General features: G+C 31.7%; 1 protein-coding gene across 4 annotated transcripts in view; it reads right to left on the reverse strand.

Annotated features, from left to right (window-relative positions):
- The window catches only part of LOC146531953 (sodium channel protein 60E-like), a 134,186-nt gene that overhangs the window by 72,272 nt on the left and 41,333 nt on the right, over positions 1–20,581 (reverse strand). For all 4 annotated transcript variants that reach the window (XM_085197145.1, XM_085197146.1, XM_085197147.1 and 1 more), the window contains exon 2: positions 18,952–19,489. In XM_085197145.1, coding sequence (XP_085053271.1) covers positions 18,952–19,413 — 462 coding nt within the window. In that variant the 5' untranslated portion in view covers positions 19,414–19,489. The remainder of the gene's footprint in view (positions 1–18,951; positions 19,490–20,581) is intronic.

The raw sequence follows: 20,581 nt of genomic DNA on the forward strand, positions 1-20,581 counted from the left end.
TTACTAGAGCTGGCTCTTTTCTTGTTTTTGTCGAGATTATAAGCTACAAAGAAGTTTACTAATAATTGTCTCTGATACTAATATTATGCTATTGAAGCCTAAAAAGATTTAAAATTTAGATAATACATCTATAATTATTATAAAGATGAACAGTTTCTTTGTTTCTCAGGAACTTCTGGTTAGAAATAAAAAATATTTTTGTCATTAATATTCCATTTATCGAGAAAGGCGTAGCCTATATTAAATCAAGTTAATTGTTTCGATGTGACCCACTGTACAATAATAATTCATTCCCTCGAGTGGGAATCGAACCCGCAAACGTCGCGTTACAGTCACACCCTTGTCCCCTTCACAACAATGGCCTATATTTAAATTTAATTTCTTTTTAATATATTAACTATTAACTGTAGTTTTAACTACAACTGTTAACGAAAATTTAACAAAAAATATTAAACATATTCATAATATATGAAGAAGTGTATTTACCACGTTCCTTTCTGACATTCAGATTATATAATTTTGAGCAAGCCAACCGCGCCTGGCCTGAAATATGGAATAATAAATGCCTCTCTTCCACAAAAATAACCCTATCTTGCTTGGAGTTTTATTCATTTAGTTATATAATAATTTAAGAAGTATATTAAGGATTAAGAAACATAATAATATGTATTTTATATTTATATAATACTAGCGGCCCGCTCGCGGTGTCACCCGCGTGAACTATGTTATTATTTATTTCTGTATGGAGACAGAGACTACGTCCTAGTGAGGTTTATGCAAAATTTGAGACTCCTAGCATTTGTAGTAAGAAGGAACCCCAAAAACAACCCCTTAGAAGTCGAATATTGCAAATTCCCGTCTTAGCGAGCACCTACGTCCTATAAATAACTCCTATGCAAAATTTGAGATTTCTAGCTGTTGTAGTTTCTGAGATTTCGTGATGAGTGAGTGACCTTTCGATTTTATATATATATAAGATACATATATTCTACAAAAATAAAATAAACCGTACATATTTTTCGATGTCGTCTATAAAATAATATTTTTAACTTTATGTTAACCAAATAAAGATAATTAAATATAATTAAGTTCTATATAAGGCTGTCGTATAAAGAATGGGGCGAAAAGTGCGAATTGGAAGTGTATTTATTGATGGGAACGGAGTCTCATAAGGTTCCCAGATTTCCCCTACCTACCATGCTATAATAACAAACGCTAGAGTAAATATATTTAACAAAAAATTAATCCACAATCCGCAACGATATATAAATACTCAATAATTAGTTGGAAAACTTCTAGCAATTCTCCAAAGTAAAGTTTGTATACACCAAGTATTTCGTTTAATAAAGCAAATACTCAACGAAGTATGAAAATTTAAACGATAAAAGAAGGTTACAAATACTCACAGCAGTCCATTATTAGGAACAAATTAACAGATGTAAGCTTTATTAAGAGATAATAGAATATCATCTTCACGCTTTATCCCGCGCACAGTAGGTTATGCAGAGGAAACTTAGTGTTAAAACACTCCTTCCCCACTTTAAGGAACGTAATCTTTATCTATGTCTTATCTAAATGCGAGCTCTATATCAGCGTAGATGAGATTAATGACTGTATTTAAATGAACATTACAAACGTTACAAATGTCACAAACAGTTATCGAATTTCTGTAAGAAAAATTGAAAATTTACTATTTTCTTATCTTTTTAAGCTTTTAAATCGTGTTTGTAAGAATGAAAAGTATATTATTTTTCGTTTTCTTATTTTTTTCAATAAATTTTCGTCGTAATAAATGTCACGTAAGTATATTAAATAGAATTAAAGTTAAATTCTTTACTAATATTATTTAAGCACAACTAAGTAAATAAGGTTGAAGTCAAAAATTCTCTCCTTTTAAATTTTATAGTCAGATTTAAAGCTTCTTACGAAGCTTCGCGAATCTCATAAATATTATAACCAATCTGCTTTCAATGTATAAGGTTCTCTAAAAATACGTTTCCTCACAGCTAAAAAAGATTATATATATTATACAGCTATACTACTACTATATCTACTTATACATATGTATAATTAGATATATATATAAATAAAAAATAAATAAATCAGCTTCACGCTGTATCCCGCACACAGCAGGGTAGGCAGAGGGAACTTAGTGTTGAGACACTCCGTTCCCCACTTTCTGCCGAATTCTGGAGGCATTGCGTGTGGAGTGGTAGAACTCAACGCCGCGCTTTACCTCGACACCAAGCGAAGAAATGGAAATATAAACGTAAATAAATATTTCACTTCCTCGAGTGGGGATCGAACTCACTACCATCGCGTTACAGTCACACCCTTGTGCCGTTGCGCCTGCTGTGTGTTTTAAATATAAAAACTGTATTTATTATTGAAATATCATTTCTATTGGCAACTACCAACCGGCTAATTGCGGCTTCACCCGCTTAAACTAATTGTTATATTATACCCAAATTATACAAAATGTTTACATATATATATAGCCGTAGATAAAAGCTAGGTTACTGTAAAGTTTTATCAAAATCCGATGAGCAATTTTAGAGTTAAAGTGGAACAAACACACACCCACCCAAACTTTCATCCATAACATTAGTAGGTTTAATTATAAGTAATCTCTTTCCCGCCATATCACTTTTCGTATTAAACCCATAATGTTATAACAACGTTTGTAATTTCAATTTCCATTCCATTCTGTAAACATGGAGCTATTAGTCGGCTTTCAGAATACAAGGTGAACCAAACATCGGCTAACGACTATCAGATATAGCTTAATGCTTTTAGCCGCAAGAATCCGCAATTTTTAACGTCATTTTTACGTTAATTTTGACGATATTAACTATTTTTTCTATTTATTTCTTCTTAAATACGAGGTCTAATTTAAATAATGTGAAACTTTGTATTTGTTCCATTTTTCGCATAAACTACTGTAGAAATTTGGAGGAAACTGTGTAGCACATAGGCTACTAGTTTTGTAAAGATTTAATTATTTGGCTATAATAATATAAACGACCGAAGCCAAGAAATTTCGATTTTTTTTTGGGTAGGTATAAAATGTCATTTAATATTTTTATATATTTTTTTTATTTAAAATTTTTTATTTAATATTTTTTATTTAATATTTTTATTTAATATATATATATATTTTAATATGATATTAACTTTTGATAATGTATCGTTTAGGTATATTTTACGATAAAAATATTTGCTAATAAATCAATCCACTTTCCACATTTAAAGACCTTGTTTAAAGCTATTCTAACATGTACGAGTATGTCTTATAAGGTTAATATTTTTTAAAATATTCAAAATTCTATAGAGTGCAACTTGAACCCACAACTACCTGTAATCTGTAAATATACAGTTTGTGAAACATTATCAAAATAAGCTAAAGTTTACGACTGAAATATAAAACCCAAACAATATAATTCCACTCACTAATTACATTAATTAAAATAAATCTCTTCCTACTTTTGTATGAAAAATATGCGAAAATAAAAGTGTTGAACACGAACTGTGTATCGCATTCGCAATATGAAAAAAATATGTAATACGAAGATCCAATTTCTCATATAAAATATTTCCTCAGTATATCTTCCATCATAAATATCTTCTCGATCCTAATAAGATCTGGTTCAGCATCAGGGATAAATAAGGGTCCGGGAATTATGACATTCGATGATAAAATTCTGATTAAAATGAAGAAGGCACTGTCTTTCCCTTGTAATTTATGCGTATTACCTTTGTCTTACCTTTGATAATGAAATTTTTCTCCCTTTTACCGTTCTTCCAATCTAAATTATAGAACTCGTTCGATATCGCTTTAGATTTTACTTATTACATTTACAGATGTTAGATAAGTTGTACAATCAAATACATATTACAAAAGATATATGGGTCATAATCAGAAAAAGTGTACTTTTTGTGTCTTTTCTTGTCCCGCTACTTTGAATGCGTTTTAAAAATACAATTTTAAAGATATTTGAAATATTTTGCCATTTACGATAAATTTATTTATTAACTTAAAGATTTTTGTAATATTTTAAATGTATTATGGCAAATAATAGTATTTTTTGTTAGTTGCAAAAAACCTTTCAAAATGCTTCCATACAATTTTACGTGTCCCATTCACCACTTTACTTTTTAAAAATTGATTTGTTACGAATATTTATGGTTTTATTTGATTTCAGATATGTTTATATTACTTTACATTATGCATAATATCAAATAGAACTATTTTTATTGATACATAATTTAATAAATAATATATATTAGTTAAGTAAATTTGTCCCAAAATATTGTCTTTTCGTTACTCAGGGCTAGTAACGTACAATTAAATTATGAATGCAATTATTTTGGATGGTGTTTAATATTATTTTTTATTGTGGCACCATAATTCAAAAAGTCAATGCTGTCGTAGCTACAACAAGTAGTGTTCTCGCAGCAGTTGAGGGGTTCAAATGATTTAGAGGGAATGCGTAAAATTACATCTCAGGGTTATAAACGGCTTTTATTTTGGTAAGTATTCTATAATTTCGTTTTCTTGTTTATGTTATTTGCTTCTTTTTACATCAATCTCAAAAAAGAACTTCAGTGCTTGCACATGCAACACGTGGCTTATGAGCAAATATTTAAAAAGGTTAGAATTTCTCAGACTTCATTCTCAATTTCGTTATATTTCGTTACGTAACGAAACTGAGAAAATATGAAGCCTAGTTCACAATTACGGTACCAATGTTTTCTTATATATCTTTATAATAAAATTGTATCAAACCGGTGCTTGTATATGGAAGATATGTATATAAGAAAAAAAAATTGCTGGCATATGAAAAAAACTATTAGTGACTTTTCATAGCGTAAAGTAACCAAAAATAATGATTTTTAAGTTTTTTACTTGTTTACTTGTTTGTCTATGTGTTTGTGCATGCTAATCTCAGAAACAGCTGAACCGATTTAGTTAAAAAAATTTTTTATTCTTCCTGAAATTAGTTGTGATTTTGTGATTATTATTTTTTGATATATATTTTTGTATTTTCAGTAAGCGTCATGGCTCCTATGTCAAATGCTGAAACACATAAAAGATATAGAGAACGTCTTAAAAAGACCAATCCTATTAAATATGAAGATATGCGGAATAAACACTTACAGAGAATTAAACTTAATTCCAATGATAACGACTCAAATTTTGATATATTTTAAAGTGAATTTAATTTTATCATTAACTTTGTGATCTCTAACTAGAAATATAAGTTTATTACGTTACGAACTGCCATTATTATATTGTTAATATTGTCACTTTGTTATGTTTTCTTCTTACATTTATAATCTGTTAATTCAACGATAGAATATTTAAAATTTTGATCTGTGTCTCATTAAATAAAAAAAACAATAGTTTTATTCATATAATATCGTTATTTTGTTGTGTATAATGCCTTATGTCATCAGTTTCGTAACAAACATTATCAGTGTTGTTACTTATCAGTTACGTTACGAATACGAAAATGTCCACTTTTCTGATTATGACCCATATATATATTTTTTATTCTTCTTTTCTTAGCCTATTTCCTGCATGTAGCAGAGTAGACAGAGGGAGTATAGCGTTAAGACATTTAACTCTCTACTTTCTGCCGAATTCTAAAAGTATTGTGTGTTGACTACTATGTCTCCAGAGCGGAACTTAACGCCGCTCTTTTGCCCCGACACCAGAGTCTAGAAATGAAAATATTAAAGAAGGAGAATGAAAATATTAAATATTTCATTTTCTCGAGTGGAAATGAAACCCGCAACCTGTCGCGTTTACAATTACAAGCTTTTTATATATATTGAGTATTGTTTAACAAAAATATGGTTTTTTTTAAATAAAATTTACATTTAAATTTACTAAAATATATGTAAAATAGTGTATTTCATGTATTAAGATACGAGTATTTCATTATCTAGGCCCTAGAATAACAGTTGTAAGTAAAAGGTCATTTCAAGACAAACTAGTAAATTACCTTTTAAAATAGAGGTACATTTTAAAGTAAGCTGTAGAACAAATAAAGAAAAATATTTTTCATTTCGAGAAGGAAGTTAGGGAAACGCTTTCCGAGAGCTTAAATAGTCATGACTACTAATTCAAATGAATACAAAAAGCTGCTCAAAAACTGTTTTGAATTATAGTACTTTTTATTTGCCTCCGTACATTTTTGTACGACTAGCTTTACTAATTTAAAAAAATGTCACCTACATTATCAGAATATATTAATTTTAAATGTTTATATTATTTTAGCTTAGTGTTTCGTTAGTCTCTTCGTTAACTCAGATGAACTTTGAGGTCCTGAGTTCGATTTTTAGATATTTTTAGGTAAGTTATTATAAAAATTTCCATATATTCTTATAAAGCTATTCTACGCCTAAATTTCTATTCTAGAATTTCTTATTATTGGTACAACTGTGTTAACTACTGTAATTTATAACCGTCGCGTTCATCAAACCTTCGTGGATCATCAGTAATTTACCAATATTAACCTCATATCCCTGGAGAATTAGGGATTTCTTCTCATCTTGAGTAAATGTGAAGTACTGGATTTTTCTTAGGTTTCATGGTACTGGCGTAGCTCTGATTTCTTTCTGTTTGGAGGGAGTGCACTTCTCTTCTAGAAGAGTATGTATATTGTAGTATATCATTTGTAGGGAGTAAGTGACGTCCATGGTGGTACATAATAGAGTATTGGTTAATGGGATACGGTAGAACATTCCGAAAAGATTCTCTTGGTCAGTTTAGGTCATATTGATATGGGGTAGTATGTCCAGACCATATATCTACTCCTGGTGTTTTTATTCGTTTTCTGATCTCCTTAACCCATTCACCTGCAGTGCTGCTGCAGTCAAATTAACTAAAATCATTTATTAACCTCACAACATGATCGGTATCAATTTGTAAAAGCGGCCATTTTAATTGGGTTTAATGTAAATTTTAATGTGTGAAATATGATATAAATATTTCTTAGGTGAAATTGAAAAGGCGAACTGGGCCGTGATGCTCCCCGAGGCTCGACTCGGAACATGGAATTTATGTATACATTTTCCAGTAACTTATTTTTGAATTCGCAATTTGTAAGCAATATTTTAAGTAACGTCTTAACATATTTAAATAAGTGTTTACAACAAACAAATTAACCTCTAAATGTATTTTATATTTTATTCTTTTAAATATTTCTTTTTTTTATATAGATGGCAAAAAAGGTGTTAAACGAATGAGATAATTATTAATTTTGTATTACGTTTTGTCAAACACGTTCTATTTTATTGAAAAATATTTTAATACAAACAATTTCGTGTTCGAAGAGTTCGTATTCTTAGTTTATTAAGTAGAATTGTTTTATTGAAGTTAATATTCATCTATACAGCAGTCGTATAAATTCTCTACTTCAATGAAAAATCTGAAATAGAATATACGTAATTTTCTATTTAAGAATATTAAAAAACAATTCTTAACACATATAATCCATAAAAACTCAAAGTAATTATTTTAAAATATTATACAAGGATAGAATCCAAAATGAGGAAATCCGGAGGAGAACCAGAGTTACCGACATAGCTCAAAGAAGTGGCAATGGGCGGGGCATATCTGTCGTAGAGCCGACGGCCGCTGGGGCAGACGTGTCGTAGAGTGGAGACCCCGTACAAAACGACCGGTGGGACGACCCCCTGCCAGATGGGCCGATGACATAAAGAGGTTGGCGGGAAGCGGATGGATCCGAAGAGCTGAGGATCGAGTATGATGGCGAGAATTGGGGAAAGCCTATGTCCAGCAGTGGACAAAAGTTGGCTGTTGATGATGATACAAGGATTAATTTAAATATTAAAATTACCAAAAAAATTACCAAAATGTCAGTCAGTCAAAAGAGAGAATCGTGCCTCATAATGATACATCTATTAAGGACAATAAACTATACTAAGATTAGCCCAACATTCAGCAATCACAGCTAAGTTCCAATACCGTCTTCTATTCCACTGCAGCATATAAAAGATGCATAGTCACCGTGCCCAGACCTCAACTAACTCCCACGGGCCCCACAAACCAGCCTATTCCACTCTTAACCACGTTCCAAAACAAACTTTATTACTAGCGCTGCTAAGTTTTAAATTGGATAAAAGAATAATCAGTTATCTTAAATTTTGACAATGCTGCGGTACTCACAGAAGGGCCTATTTAGATGGTCTTAAGTAAATTCTAGATGATATTGTCTAGATTTAAATCCTCTAGACCATCAAGACTATATGATTAATATTTCAGATTTGTTATTTATTTCGATGCGTTTGTTTTCACGTTCACACTATTGAATTTATTAATATTACAATACTATTATAATTTCAGTACACTCATATATATTTATTATTAAGTCAGATTATGAAAACTAATAATAGAGACAATATTTTAATGTATATTCAGAGTCTATTGACTTTAATTTTATTTTAATGTTGCTACATAAAAAAATTAAATAATAAATATATCAATTTAATAGAAATTTCAGAATCTTCACCTTATTCTAAAGGCATTGCGTGATGAGTGGCAGAATTCAGAAATGAGAATATTGCATATTTCATTTTCTAGAGTGGGAATCAAACCCGCAATCTGTCGCTTTTACAGTCACAAAGTTGTATGTTAACAGTTAACTTGTGTTAATATTACCTACTTTTACCGAAAGAACGAAAAATTTCACCCTAGAATATACACTCTCTTTAAATAAAAAGACACCCACTAGTGACTAGATATTTCTAGAACATAAAATATACCGAAGTGCATGCCACCTCACCTTAAAAGATATTATATAAAAAGATATCACGTACGAACATAGGTAGGTATGTGCCAAGTAAATAAAGGTATGTAAAATATGTCCTTTCAAACAAGAGAAATTTACAAAACGAAATGTGCACTACAAAATAAAAAAGAAATTCTTTATAAAACGACTCTATTCTATAATATTCAATTCAAATAGGTAAAGGCATAACTACGGTAATAAATAATAAAAATATTGTGAAATACGAATTGAATATTTTTCTGTGTTAAATATAAAAATATATTTTGGACGAAAATGCCTTGTTATACGTTTAAATTTATTTGTTTTTGATTTTTATATTTATTGACCTTAAGCTTTTTTACTATATGTAATTATGGCTATTTTCTACATAGATAATTAATATGAGAGATATTTAATGTTTTTTTATTATGTACTTAAAATCATATCTCAGTATTTATCAACTGTATTTACAATGTAATTAGCGTAATATATATTATTAATAATAGAAATAGAATAACAATATAAACTAATAGAAATATTAGATTATTACTCATAAGCCATAATCGAGCAACTATCATTTAAGCTATTACAAACTTCTACAAAACTAATAAAACTCTAACATTGATTGAACCTATGCATAATTCCTCAATTAACACAAGGCCGTTATAGAAGCTAGCTAAGTGCCTGTATTTAGTGACTCTATTCATAATATTTCATATATATTGTGTGAAATAAAATAAAATATGTTATCTTCTTTTTTCTGATATTAAAGTGGGACTCGTACATACAATGGCGTGGTATAAACAATGGGCCAGCTGAATCGTACTTTTTTGTTCTACCACCTAATTCTACATCTACATAATGCAAACGTCCCAGTTTCCTTTTTGGTCGAAAATATAAATATTTTTAGTAGCTTTTTTATTAATTTTTTATTTATTTTTATAACATTTTTTTTTTCAGTGATTTAATGAATTATAATCAGTTTTTATATTATTAAAAGAGCAAGAATAGAATTATTTACGAGAAATATGATATAATATCACTTAAATATAGAAAATTTTAAATTGTAAAGTTTATTTTAAATAATCAAACTAAAATCGACTAAAAAAATGTTTCATCTTTCAATGAAAATGTCTAAAGCTTATTGATCTAGATAGGCTCGTATTGTTTACCATTAGAATGAATTGAAAATATAAAAATGACAAGAACATCAAATACATAATATTTCTACTCTAATTAGTACTTTGCAATCAATATGAAAAATACTCGTATATCGCTAGCAATTATTTTTTTCACATAGCCTTGGGTTCACTTGAGAATGTTCCATACATAATGAATATAAAGTGCATATTATTAATAATACCACTTGGACATTCCTAAGCCTAATGCCAATATTGTATTACTTAAAAATTCTGCTGGTCTTCTATATACCTATACAACCTACCTTTATTTAGTGACTGACAGTCAACGTACAAACGAAACTACTGGACTTCAAAATTTAGCTTGAAAACTTTACGCTGTATTCCATATATAGCAGGGTAGATAGAGGGAACATGGGAACCTACTGTTAAGACTACGATCCCATTGAGACACTTCCGTTCGCGACTTTACACCGAATTCTGGAGGCGTTGCGTGTTAATGGGGGCGTTTAACCTCGTTACCAAAGCGAAGAAAGGAAAATATTGAATATTTAATTTTCAGTGGAAATTGAACCCTCAACCTGTCGCGTTTGCCAGCTACAAGCTTAAACCACTACGCCACGACCGGCCTTAGCTAATTAAATAAACATTTAAAATTTACATAATAAAAATCGATCATATAAGGACATATATTTTTTCCATAACTTTACCTAAGTAAATCTTTATATTGTTTACGTAAAAGTGAAAAAATAAATAATTATACAAACTTAGCTATATTTAAATAGGTCACAAATAAAGAATAACAACAAACACAACAATTTAGTTTAATGGAAACATTTAAAATTATGTCATACAAATGTCATACATATGTCATAATTATGTCATTCAAAGCTTGGTTCATTTCGTTTTGTGAATTCCCACATTTCCTTTTAATCTACGTGAATTATACCCACTTGTACGAATGCACTTGTGTACGAGACTGTCTACCCTACTTCTATATCATATTTTATTTAGTTTTATGAAAATATACTAGCTTTTCCTCTTGGATTCTCATTTTTTTTACTTTGTTATATTTATTTGTTTTTTAGTAAAATAAAGTACATAGGAACCTAGTGTCAAAACACTTTGTTCTGTACTTTCCGGCCTAGTTCAAGACATTTCCTGCTAAGGAAGAAGAAGAACTGAATGGCGCTGTTGAACTCTTCAGAACGGAAAAAAATATGTAATATGCTAGGACGTAACATAAATATACTAAGGAGTAGAAAGATCATAATGAATATGCATAAGAAATTTCTACAACGTAAAAAAATACAATTAAAAGTATTGAAAGCGGTAGTGGGAAACAGAGTGCTTAAACACTATGTTCCCACTGTCTACCCTTCTATATTCGATATAATTCTCTCCGCCTGAATTCCAATAATGGAATCTACAGAACAGCTACAAATAAGCAAATGTAAGAGACAAAGCGTGTTGCAGTGCGGCATCTTGACGCCAGCTGTTAATTCAACGTCGCGTAGTGGAGTATAAAAGGCTTCTATTCATGCCCACCGCGACCCAGATACTGGGGGCTGGTTAATAAGCTGGTAAATGGATGTGGTTTAGTCTTTTCCATGCTTCTTCTAAATGTGGCTGTGAAATGGAAGATATGTTTGGTTTTTTTTTGTTTATTTCTTATTTTATAATTAGGAAGGATGTGTTGGACCAGTGTACTTTATTGGCCTTAACTAAATAAATCCTTATGGCACCATATTGAAATTACTAGAAAAAAACACCCCATCACGCAAAGCCTTCAACATTTGGCGGAAAGTTAGGAACGGGAGTTTCTTCCTGCTATGTGCGGGATGCAGCGTAAAGCTAAAAAAAAATTACTGCAAATTATTGTAAGGGCTGTTCATTTAAAAAAAAATACAGTGTTTGCTTTTCACTTGCACATTCTTACTTATATAATAACTTTTAATGTTCTAAATTGGTACTGACGAGAAACATGGTAAAAAAAACTACGATAAATGGTAAAAACGTTTTTCAATTATAAAAATGGAATAGATAGTAATAAAGATAGTAATAAATTGTTTTTTTTTTTATTATAGTTTACACATTGGAATAGTAAACGGAAAAAGTAAATTAAAAAAAAACTAGTAGTGAGTACAATTCAGTGGAGTTATGGAAATATAGTACTTCGAGCGTTTTATCTTTTGTTCTCAGAAGTACTGGCATCCGTTGCCGACATCTTGTTCAATCAATTTCAAAAGAAATGTCTATTTCTTATTTTATTTTTTAAATATTTTTAGCAGTGATTTTAAAAAAAATCAGTTTCACGCTGTATCCCGCACACGGCAGGGTAGATAGAGGGAAATTAGTGTTAAAAAACTGCGTTCTCTTTCCGCTTCCCCAATTTTTCACGGCATTACGTGTTGAGTAGCGGAGCTAAACGCCGGGATTTTGCCTTGGTGACAGAGCCAAGTCTTATCTTATCTTATATCTCCAATGAAATTGCCACTCGACAAAATTAAATTAAAAGTATCGAAATCGAAGTGTTAACCTCAACAAACTATAAAAAATTCAACGGACTTCGTAACCAATACCGCTTATGAAGCTCGTGTTTCGGACGCGATGGAATGTGTCAAATATTTTTTACTCTCACAGCCACAAATCATTGGGATATGGTAAAAATTTTCAGTTGACTAAAGCTATTATCAATAGATATTTATCTCGGTTATTTTAGTAATATAATTACTAAATAAAATGTAATAAGATTATATATTTTTCTTCTTTTTTGGAGGTCCGTTGTGGTGCAAGGGCAAAAGCTTGCAACTGAAATACGATAGGTTATGGGTTCGATTGCACTCGAGAAAACGATATATGTTAAATATTTCATTTTCTATTCATTTCATTATTATTATTTTATTTTCATTTTTTCGCGCTGGTCTAGGGGCAAAGCTCGGCGTTGAGTTCTGCTACTCAACACGCAACACCTCCAGAATTCCAAGGAAAATTTGGAACGGATTATCTTAACACTAAGTTCCCTCTGGCTATCCTCCTGTGAGTGGGATACATCATCAAGCTATATTGTATTTAATGCGAGTTAAATATTCGAAACAATGACCATTTATTATAATATTAAGAAATGACTTCACAAAATAGCTAGTTGTAAAAGTTTCACATTTTAATTAAAACTTAGTCTCTACAGCTATTTGGCTGTAAAAGTATTTTTTATATTTTAAGTAATTACATTTTAACCTGAGAACAGACTAAGTATATATAGCTTATTATTAGGTATATCTTGAAAAAAATACCACTAATATATTTAAAAAATTATTTAACATAACGCGAATATCAAATTTCAACAAAAGGTATTATAGGACTTAGTAGTCCTATGTAACTTTAAAATCTTCTACAAAAGGAATAAAAACAAAAGCTAAAGCAATTTTTTTGCCTATATCCCACATATAGCACGGTAGACAAACGCAATCTCAATTTTCAAAATATTGTTACACCTGAGCGGAAAAATGAAAATAATATATTTCCCCCAATAGGAATTGAACCGACAACCATCTTGCTTACAGTCAAAGCCCTAATACCCTGAGAAAGCTAATACCCTGAGCCATATCGACCTCAATAACTACTTTTATCATAATATAATGCTATTATATCGAGTCAACAGAAAGTTGAAGAAAAGGAAACGTCATACATAATGTACGTACGTGATTGGAAAACTTGAATATAAGAATATTTCAACACATTTTAGCACCAGCTCATGCAGACGCCAGCAGTATAAAACAGCTTATCGGTTTTGAATATCGCTGAATGCACTATATAGAGTTATTTTATTTTTTTAACTTCAGTTGAATTTATTCATTTTCCAATAGTACAATCGACACTGGAAAATAAAATTTGGGAAATGAATGAAATATATAAAATGTCGAGTTAATATTCATACATTTTATATAAGGCAACATGTGTCTGTATAATATACAAATTTAAAATCTAAATATTCTTTTGGTTTTTAACTTTATTCAAGTAGATTTTTGTAAGCAGTTCTGAACCGAATGGAAATAAAACTACCACCGACTGGAACGGCAGTTCTGCTAGGAAAAACCGGTAAGAAACTCAACTTCGGTGACTTTTCTTATGCAAATTTATACATATATCTATTTTTAATAAATATGACTGTAAGCGTGACAGGTTGTGAGTTCTATTTCCACTCGAGGAAATTAAATATTAAATATTATACCTACCCTGTTACATGTGGAATACAGAGTGAAGCTGAGCAGAGTGAAGCAAGGGAAAAATAATATGGTAAATATAGTTTAGCGTTTATTAAATACAAAGGTATATGAGGCAATGCCCAGAAAAACATACAAAAATAAGTTAGTTTATTAAAGCATAAACTAACAAAGGCCTATCTATATATATAAAAGGACTTGTCCTCACTGACTGAGGTAAGACGTACGCACAGCCGTAACCGATTTTGAAAAATTTTAACCCTAAAGGGGGGAAATAAGGGGTTGAAAGTTTGTATGGAAAAATCTTTAAATCGCCACCGACTCTTTTAGACCCTTAAAAATATTTCACTGAACACATGTTTCGTGGTTTATTAGAATTCACCCCTAAATAAGCAAGCGAAGCTGCGCGCGTCCGCTAGTAAATTATAATTGTAAATCGTTGTTTCCATACACAAAGTCAAGAGGCCTACACTCCTGTAGCGACTACCGGCCATACTATAAATTGGAAGCAATCGAAAGGAGATTTTGCAGTCTATTGCACTTTTAGTGAACGCCTGAATAAATAATGTTAACGAGTAGAGTTTCAGGTGTTTTTTTTTCTTGTTTCATTTATTATTAACTTTAAATATATGTAATTAAATAATATATGGCTTTCATAGGTATATCACCATTACTGCGCCTTCAAAAGTATATCATAAATAAAATAAAATAAAAATATTTTCATCACAAATAACTCTCAAAAATAAACAAAAGAGAAGAGAATATCAACACACTCCGTTTCCCGCTTTCCATCCAAAATCAATACATAACTGCGAGGTAACTTAAAACTATGCATTTCAGTTTCAGTTACATTCAAATCCGTATAGTGGGTAGCTTTGGAAATGTGCGATCTAACAAACCGACAAATATATAAAAATATCGTAGATCCATAATTCCTAATTCTATAACATTTTTTCATCAATCAAAATTACTTTTAAATTCAAAAATAATTATTGTACATGTGTAGTTTTTATATAATAGTTTTTTTTTCAGGATTCTAGAGGAATTGGAATAAATGGCGGAACTCGACACCGAGAGCAAAGAAATGAAAATATTCAATTTTTCCATTCCTCGAATAGGACTCGTACCCACAACCTGTCGCGTTTAGAGTCACACGCTAAACGACTGACCTCATAGAAAGCCTCATAAATATGAGGCCAGTAATGGCGCAGGGCCTCATCATCATCATCATATCTTTAATGTCAGTTTTCAAATGACTTTTACATAACAATTCAATTGATAAAACTCTGTCATAAAACTAGTTAGCTCGTTTCATTTTCAATTGACGTCGATAGTAACAATGAAGTTTGTACATATATTTTTGAAGTGCCAATCACCGTCGTCGCGCTGGAGTCGAGTGCACTCGGTACTTTGTTAACAGACAGGCGTACAAAATAAATATAAACTACAAGTTCGTAAATTATATCGATAGTGTTTAATAATTTTAAAAACGAATTACTTATTTAAATGAGTGAAAAGAAACTAATGCTATAAAATATTTTAATAAAAAAACCGGTTAAAATCGAGTCAGACTCCCATAATGAGGGTTCCGTACCAATTTCAGGATGTCAACAAGAAGTACAATTTATAAAAGTAAACATACTTAAGTTTGCAATCATTTTGTATGAAATAAAAGGAAATAAGCTACAGTTGTAAGTGTGTCGTGTTTTTTTCTATGAAATATCTATAAATTTGCATGTTTTGGATTTTTTCCTAAACGTAAGAAATATGTAGAAAATTTTTATACATATTAAAAACGCATAATCTGTTTTAAAATACAGTAAATTTTTAATAAGATTAATTATATCTTTTAGTTTACTTTTTATACGTCAACGTACAATACCTACAGATACATTTTTTCGATTGTTTTTTTTTACAAATATTTAAAATAAAAAATAACAATTTTTTGAATCTCATATTAGCCTATTATCATAAGCGACAAAAAGTGAGATTATATAAAATGAACCCTCTTACATTGACAAAGCTTCCAAACGCCGACCCTTAAAAAGCAGTAGCAAAATGAATCATTCGCCCTTGCACTTCTGTGCCATCACGACGAACAAATAAATTAACAAAAATCACGCAATAGCCTTGTAACTACTATTTTGATGTTTTTTTAAGCTTCACGCTGTATCCCGCACATAACAGGATAGGTATAGGCAGCCTAGTGTTACGACACTCCGCTCTCTACTTTCCGGAGAATTCTGGAGGCATTACTACGCTAAGTTCTAGAGTAACTACTCAGTCTGTATAGATAGATAGATAAAAATATATGTAATATAATATAAAATATTTTAATTTAATATGTATATGTGCATACATTCCTTCTTTAAACTTTAACTCTAGCTTTTCATAAATTAAACAAGTTTTTACACGAATATTGAAACATTGAAAGTTCAACCAACTATACTCTACGTAATAGTAACAACCCTATCGAATTGAAGCTTTAAAAAGTTACTTGAAACATACAGCTACAAAAAAGTAATTTTATTTTCAAATTTCAGCAAACTAGATGATTTTTCAAGCTCTAAAACTTATCTGTATACAGGGTTTGTTTGGCGTTTTTTATATATTTATTTATCTAATAATTATGCTAAAACAACTTTTGTTACAAGAAAATCTTCTTATTATTGAAATGACACCAATAAAATATTTTTTGCAGCTTCACTTTTTTCAGCTCTTTCCCGCATGTAGCAGGTTAGGCAAAGGAGCTTTGTGTTAAGACACTCCGTTCCCAACTTTTCTTTTCTTTTCTTTTTTTATGGAAAAAGAACAAGGCAAACGAGCGTTCGGGTCACGCGAATCGTGGAGGTATTGCGTATTGAATCACGGAACCTAACGCGCTTTGCCTAGACAAAGAGCACAGAAATGAAAATATTAAATATTTCATTTCTTCAAGTGGGAAATGAACCCAAAACCTGTTGTTTTTACAGTCCACGTTCATACCTCTGCACCACGACTAGCCCCAAGCTATCAAGTTATTTTTTTTTTTAAATTATTTTTGATATATTTTTCAACTAATTAGACTTTTATAAAATACTGCTGGCTATTGCAAATTGGTTCACATTATGCATAATACAAAAGAAACGAGTCACGCAACATACATGATGTAGGCACATAGGTCAAGGATTAAATAGGTTATACTATCAACACATTTAGATTTACAAGCATTTATTATTAGTGGACCTTTCTCTATTTATTTATTTAGGCTTTGGTAGCGCAGTGGCACAAGCTACTGGTTGTTAACGCGACGGGTGTGTGTTCGATTCCCACTCGGTTGAAAGAATTATCTATATTTATAAAATCGAATAGTCACTCACTCATCACGAAATCTCAGAAACTACAAGTGCTAGGAATCTCAAATTTTGCATAGGAGTTATTTATAGGACGTAAGTGCTCATGGAGACAGAAATTAATAATAACACAGTTCACGCGGGCGAAGCCGCGGGCGGGCCACTAGTTATATATAAATGCTTCCATTTCTTTACTCTGGTAACAAGGCAACCTACCTACCCTGCTACATGTGGGTAACAATGTGAAACTAAAAAAATATAAAAGAAGAAAATTGCATTTTATTATACTAATAACATACTGATCATTGACTGCTCGTATACAAAGAAAGGTAAACAAAATTTTATTTATATTTAAAATACTATTTACATTTTATTCTACAGAAGAAAAAACAACATTTTCAAAAAACCAAAAAGGATTAAAGAATCATTTTAAGAATTTATAGCATTATGTTCCCGAGTAATCCGGAATGTAAAAGCTAACTAACAAGGACGTAACGTTTTACGACGGCATCCCTAAACACTCGACCGGTCAAACCAACTCAAATTGCCCCTTATCTCTTTTTCATTAGGTATATTAAATATATGTAAAAAAACATGTACGATATGACTATCTTAGAATTATTTTTAAGGCTTCACGCTCTATCACGCACACAGGAGAGGCAGGGGAAACCTAGTATTAAGCAACTTCATTTCTCATTTTCCATCGACTTTTGGAGGCACGTTTTAAATGGCGTAACTCAACGTCGCGTTTTATCTCTACACCAGAGAAAATTACTATTTAATTGCCTCAAGTGGAAATCGAACCCACATTACGTTTACATATACCCTTTGTACTTCAGCACCATACGGGCCTCGCTAATTTATCTTCATTTTTATGTTTTTTCATAACATTAACGTTATTTTCCCGGATATATAAAATATTTTAGCTAATATTAAAATTTTCATTCACATGTGCTATCTCAGCACATGTGAAGAAGCACTATATGAATAAAACTATTAATATATGCGAGAGTCTCCACTGTGCTCCCGACGTGAAAGCGCAGGGGATCGTTAAATATGCAAAATACGGGTTAAATTACGTCTCTAAAGACACATTTCCAATTTAAAACATGTAAAACACTACTTGTGGCAAAGATTTTGAACTCTTATATATTCGAATCGTACATTCGTTATATTATTATAAAAAAATGTATTGATGACAATATGTTTTTTTTTTTTTTAATATAAAAATATTCAATATTTTCTTTCTTCGAGTGGGTATAGAACCTACGACCTGTCACAGTCACACGGTTGTGCCCGGCGACGACGACTGTCCTACTATTATTATAACAATTACATTATAAGATTCAGTAGTAAAAGGCTATAAAAGTTCAGAGAGCCAGTTTATGATCGGTTAACAATAATATCGTTGTCGATTGTTACGGCGCATAAAAATCGATATTGTGTATAAAACACTTACCTCATCGTAAATAAAATTGTCGATTTCCTCAAGCGGCCGCCCGTAGAGCTTCGGCGGGAAGGGCTCGTACTTCCTGGGCAGCCTGGCGCCGTCCTCCACGCTGAGGCGGCGTCGCGGCATGAACCCGAACTCGCGGACCAGCTGGGCCCCGCGCGACCCTGCCCGCTTGGCCGACTCCCGCGTGAACGGAGTGACCACCGCGCGTGGCTCGTCACTCCGCCCAACCGAATCGGAGAACGTGACATCGAGAGGTATTCGCAGTTCCTCCTTCCGCGGCTCTTCCTCCTTCTTGTCGAGGGCATCTCGCGACTGAGACGCTACCAGGGGCGCCACCGCCTCGGGGTTCGTGGCCTCGAGGGTGCGTATAATCTCCCCCAGGAGTCGGGAGCCGTCTATCTCTTCTCCGGGCGAGTGCAGCGGCGCCGGCGGCGGAAACGACAGCCGCCGCTCGTCCTCCTCCATAACGCTACGTCAGGCCCATCGCCCCGCCCTTGCGCACTATATGCGGACCGATGACGCCATTATACGATACTGCCACCTGTAAAAGAAAACGTTTCGGTCGTTGTAAATCACACGTAGAAATAGTGGATTTGTTTACGATTTCTTAGTCCGTTTGTTTGGAAGTTCGAAGAACGCGGTCGTTAAAATCGATGTTTTTGTTATTCCGAATGATGATTTATTTTGCGAATGTCTTTGGAACGATTTGTTGGAATAGGAATGCGGATCTACCATTGTCTATGCTAGTTCAAATCGTGAGTAGCGAAGTTACGAATACAATAATTTAGAAAATGATTTTTCTGTATAAATAATTTATTATAAGTACTGTTTTAAAATTGTTTACTAACTTATTGGATAAATAAATAAAATATAAACCGGGAAATAAACAAGGCCGATATAATTTTAATAGTATAATTTTAAAACCTGATTATATAATTTTCTTCTCCACCCTTGACCATTCTCAGACAAAATGACTGTTATAATATATTTATACAAATATTTAACTTCACAATTGAACGCACAACCATCACTTCAGTTAGACATGTGTCAACTGGGCAACCATGATGTCAGACATTACCAAATCTATTATAGTATACAGTATAATTTTCATTATAACAATCAAAAACAATATTTTTTTCTGTATCTTCTATATCCCACACACAGCAGGGAAGGCGAAGGGAACCTATTTTTAAGACATTCCGTTCCCCATTTTCCGCCGAATTCTGGAGACATTGCGTGTATAATGTCGGAATTCAACACCGCGCTTTGCCTATATAATAATATTTATTTAAAAGAAATTAGAAAATATTTCATTTCCATTTCAATTCTTATTTCCTCGAGTAGAGATCGAATCCACAACCACTCATGTTTACAGCCACGTACTAGTACCTCTACGCCACGACAGGCCTCAAAAGCGAACTAAAACTGAACTGTATTTTTCAATTGAAAACCTTAAAAATATTTACTTCACATACTCGTACTAATAAATTATATCAATTTTAGACACGACCGAATTATGTAAATGGACGAACAAAAATAGTTTTCGCATTGCACCAATACAAAAACGATTTAACGCGAGTTATCTACTTTAGTAGTGTAAATGTAATAAAACAGCAACAGCGGTGAGCAATAA

This window comes from Heliconius melpomene, chromosome 14 (assembly GCF_056956725.1).
Source record: "Heliconius melpomene rosina isolate 202511_hmr_F chromosome 14, ASM5695672v1, whole genome shotgun sequence".
Taxonomy (NCBI): domain Eukaryota; kingdom Metazoa; phylum Arthropoda; class Insecta; order Lepidoptera; family Nymphalidae; genus Heliconius; species Heliconius melpomene.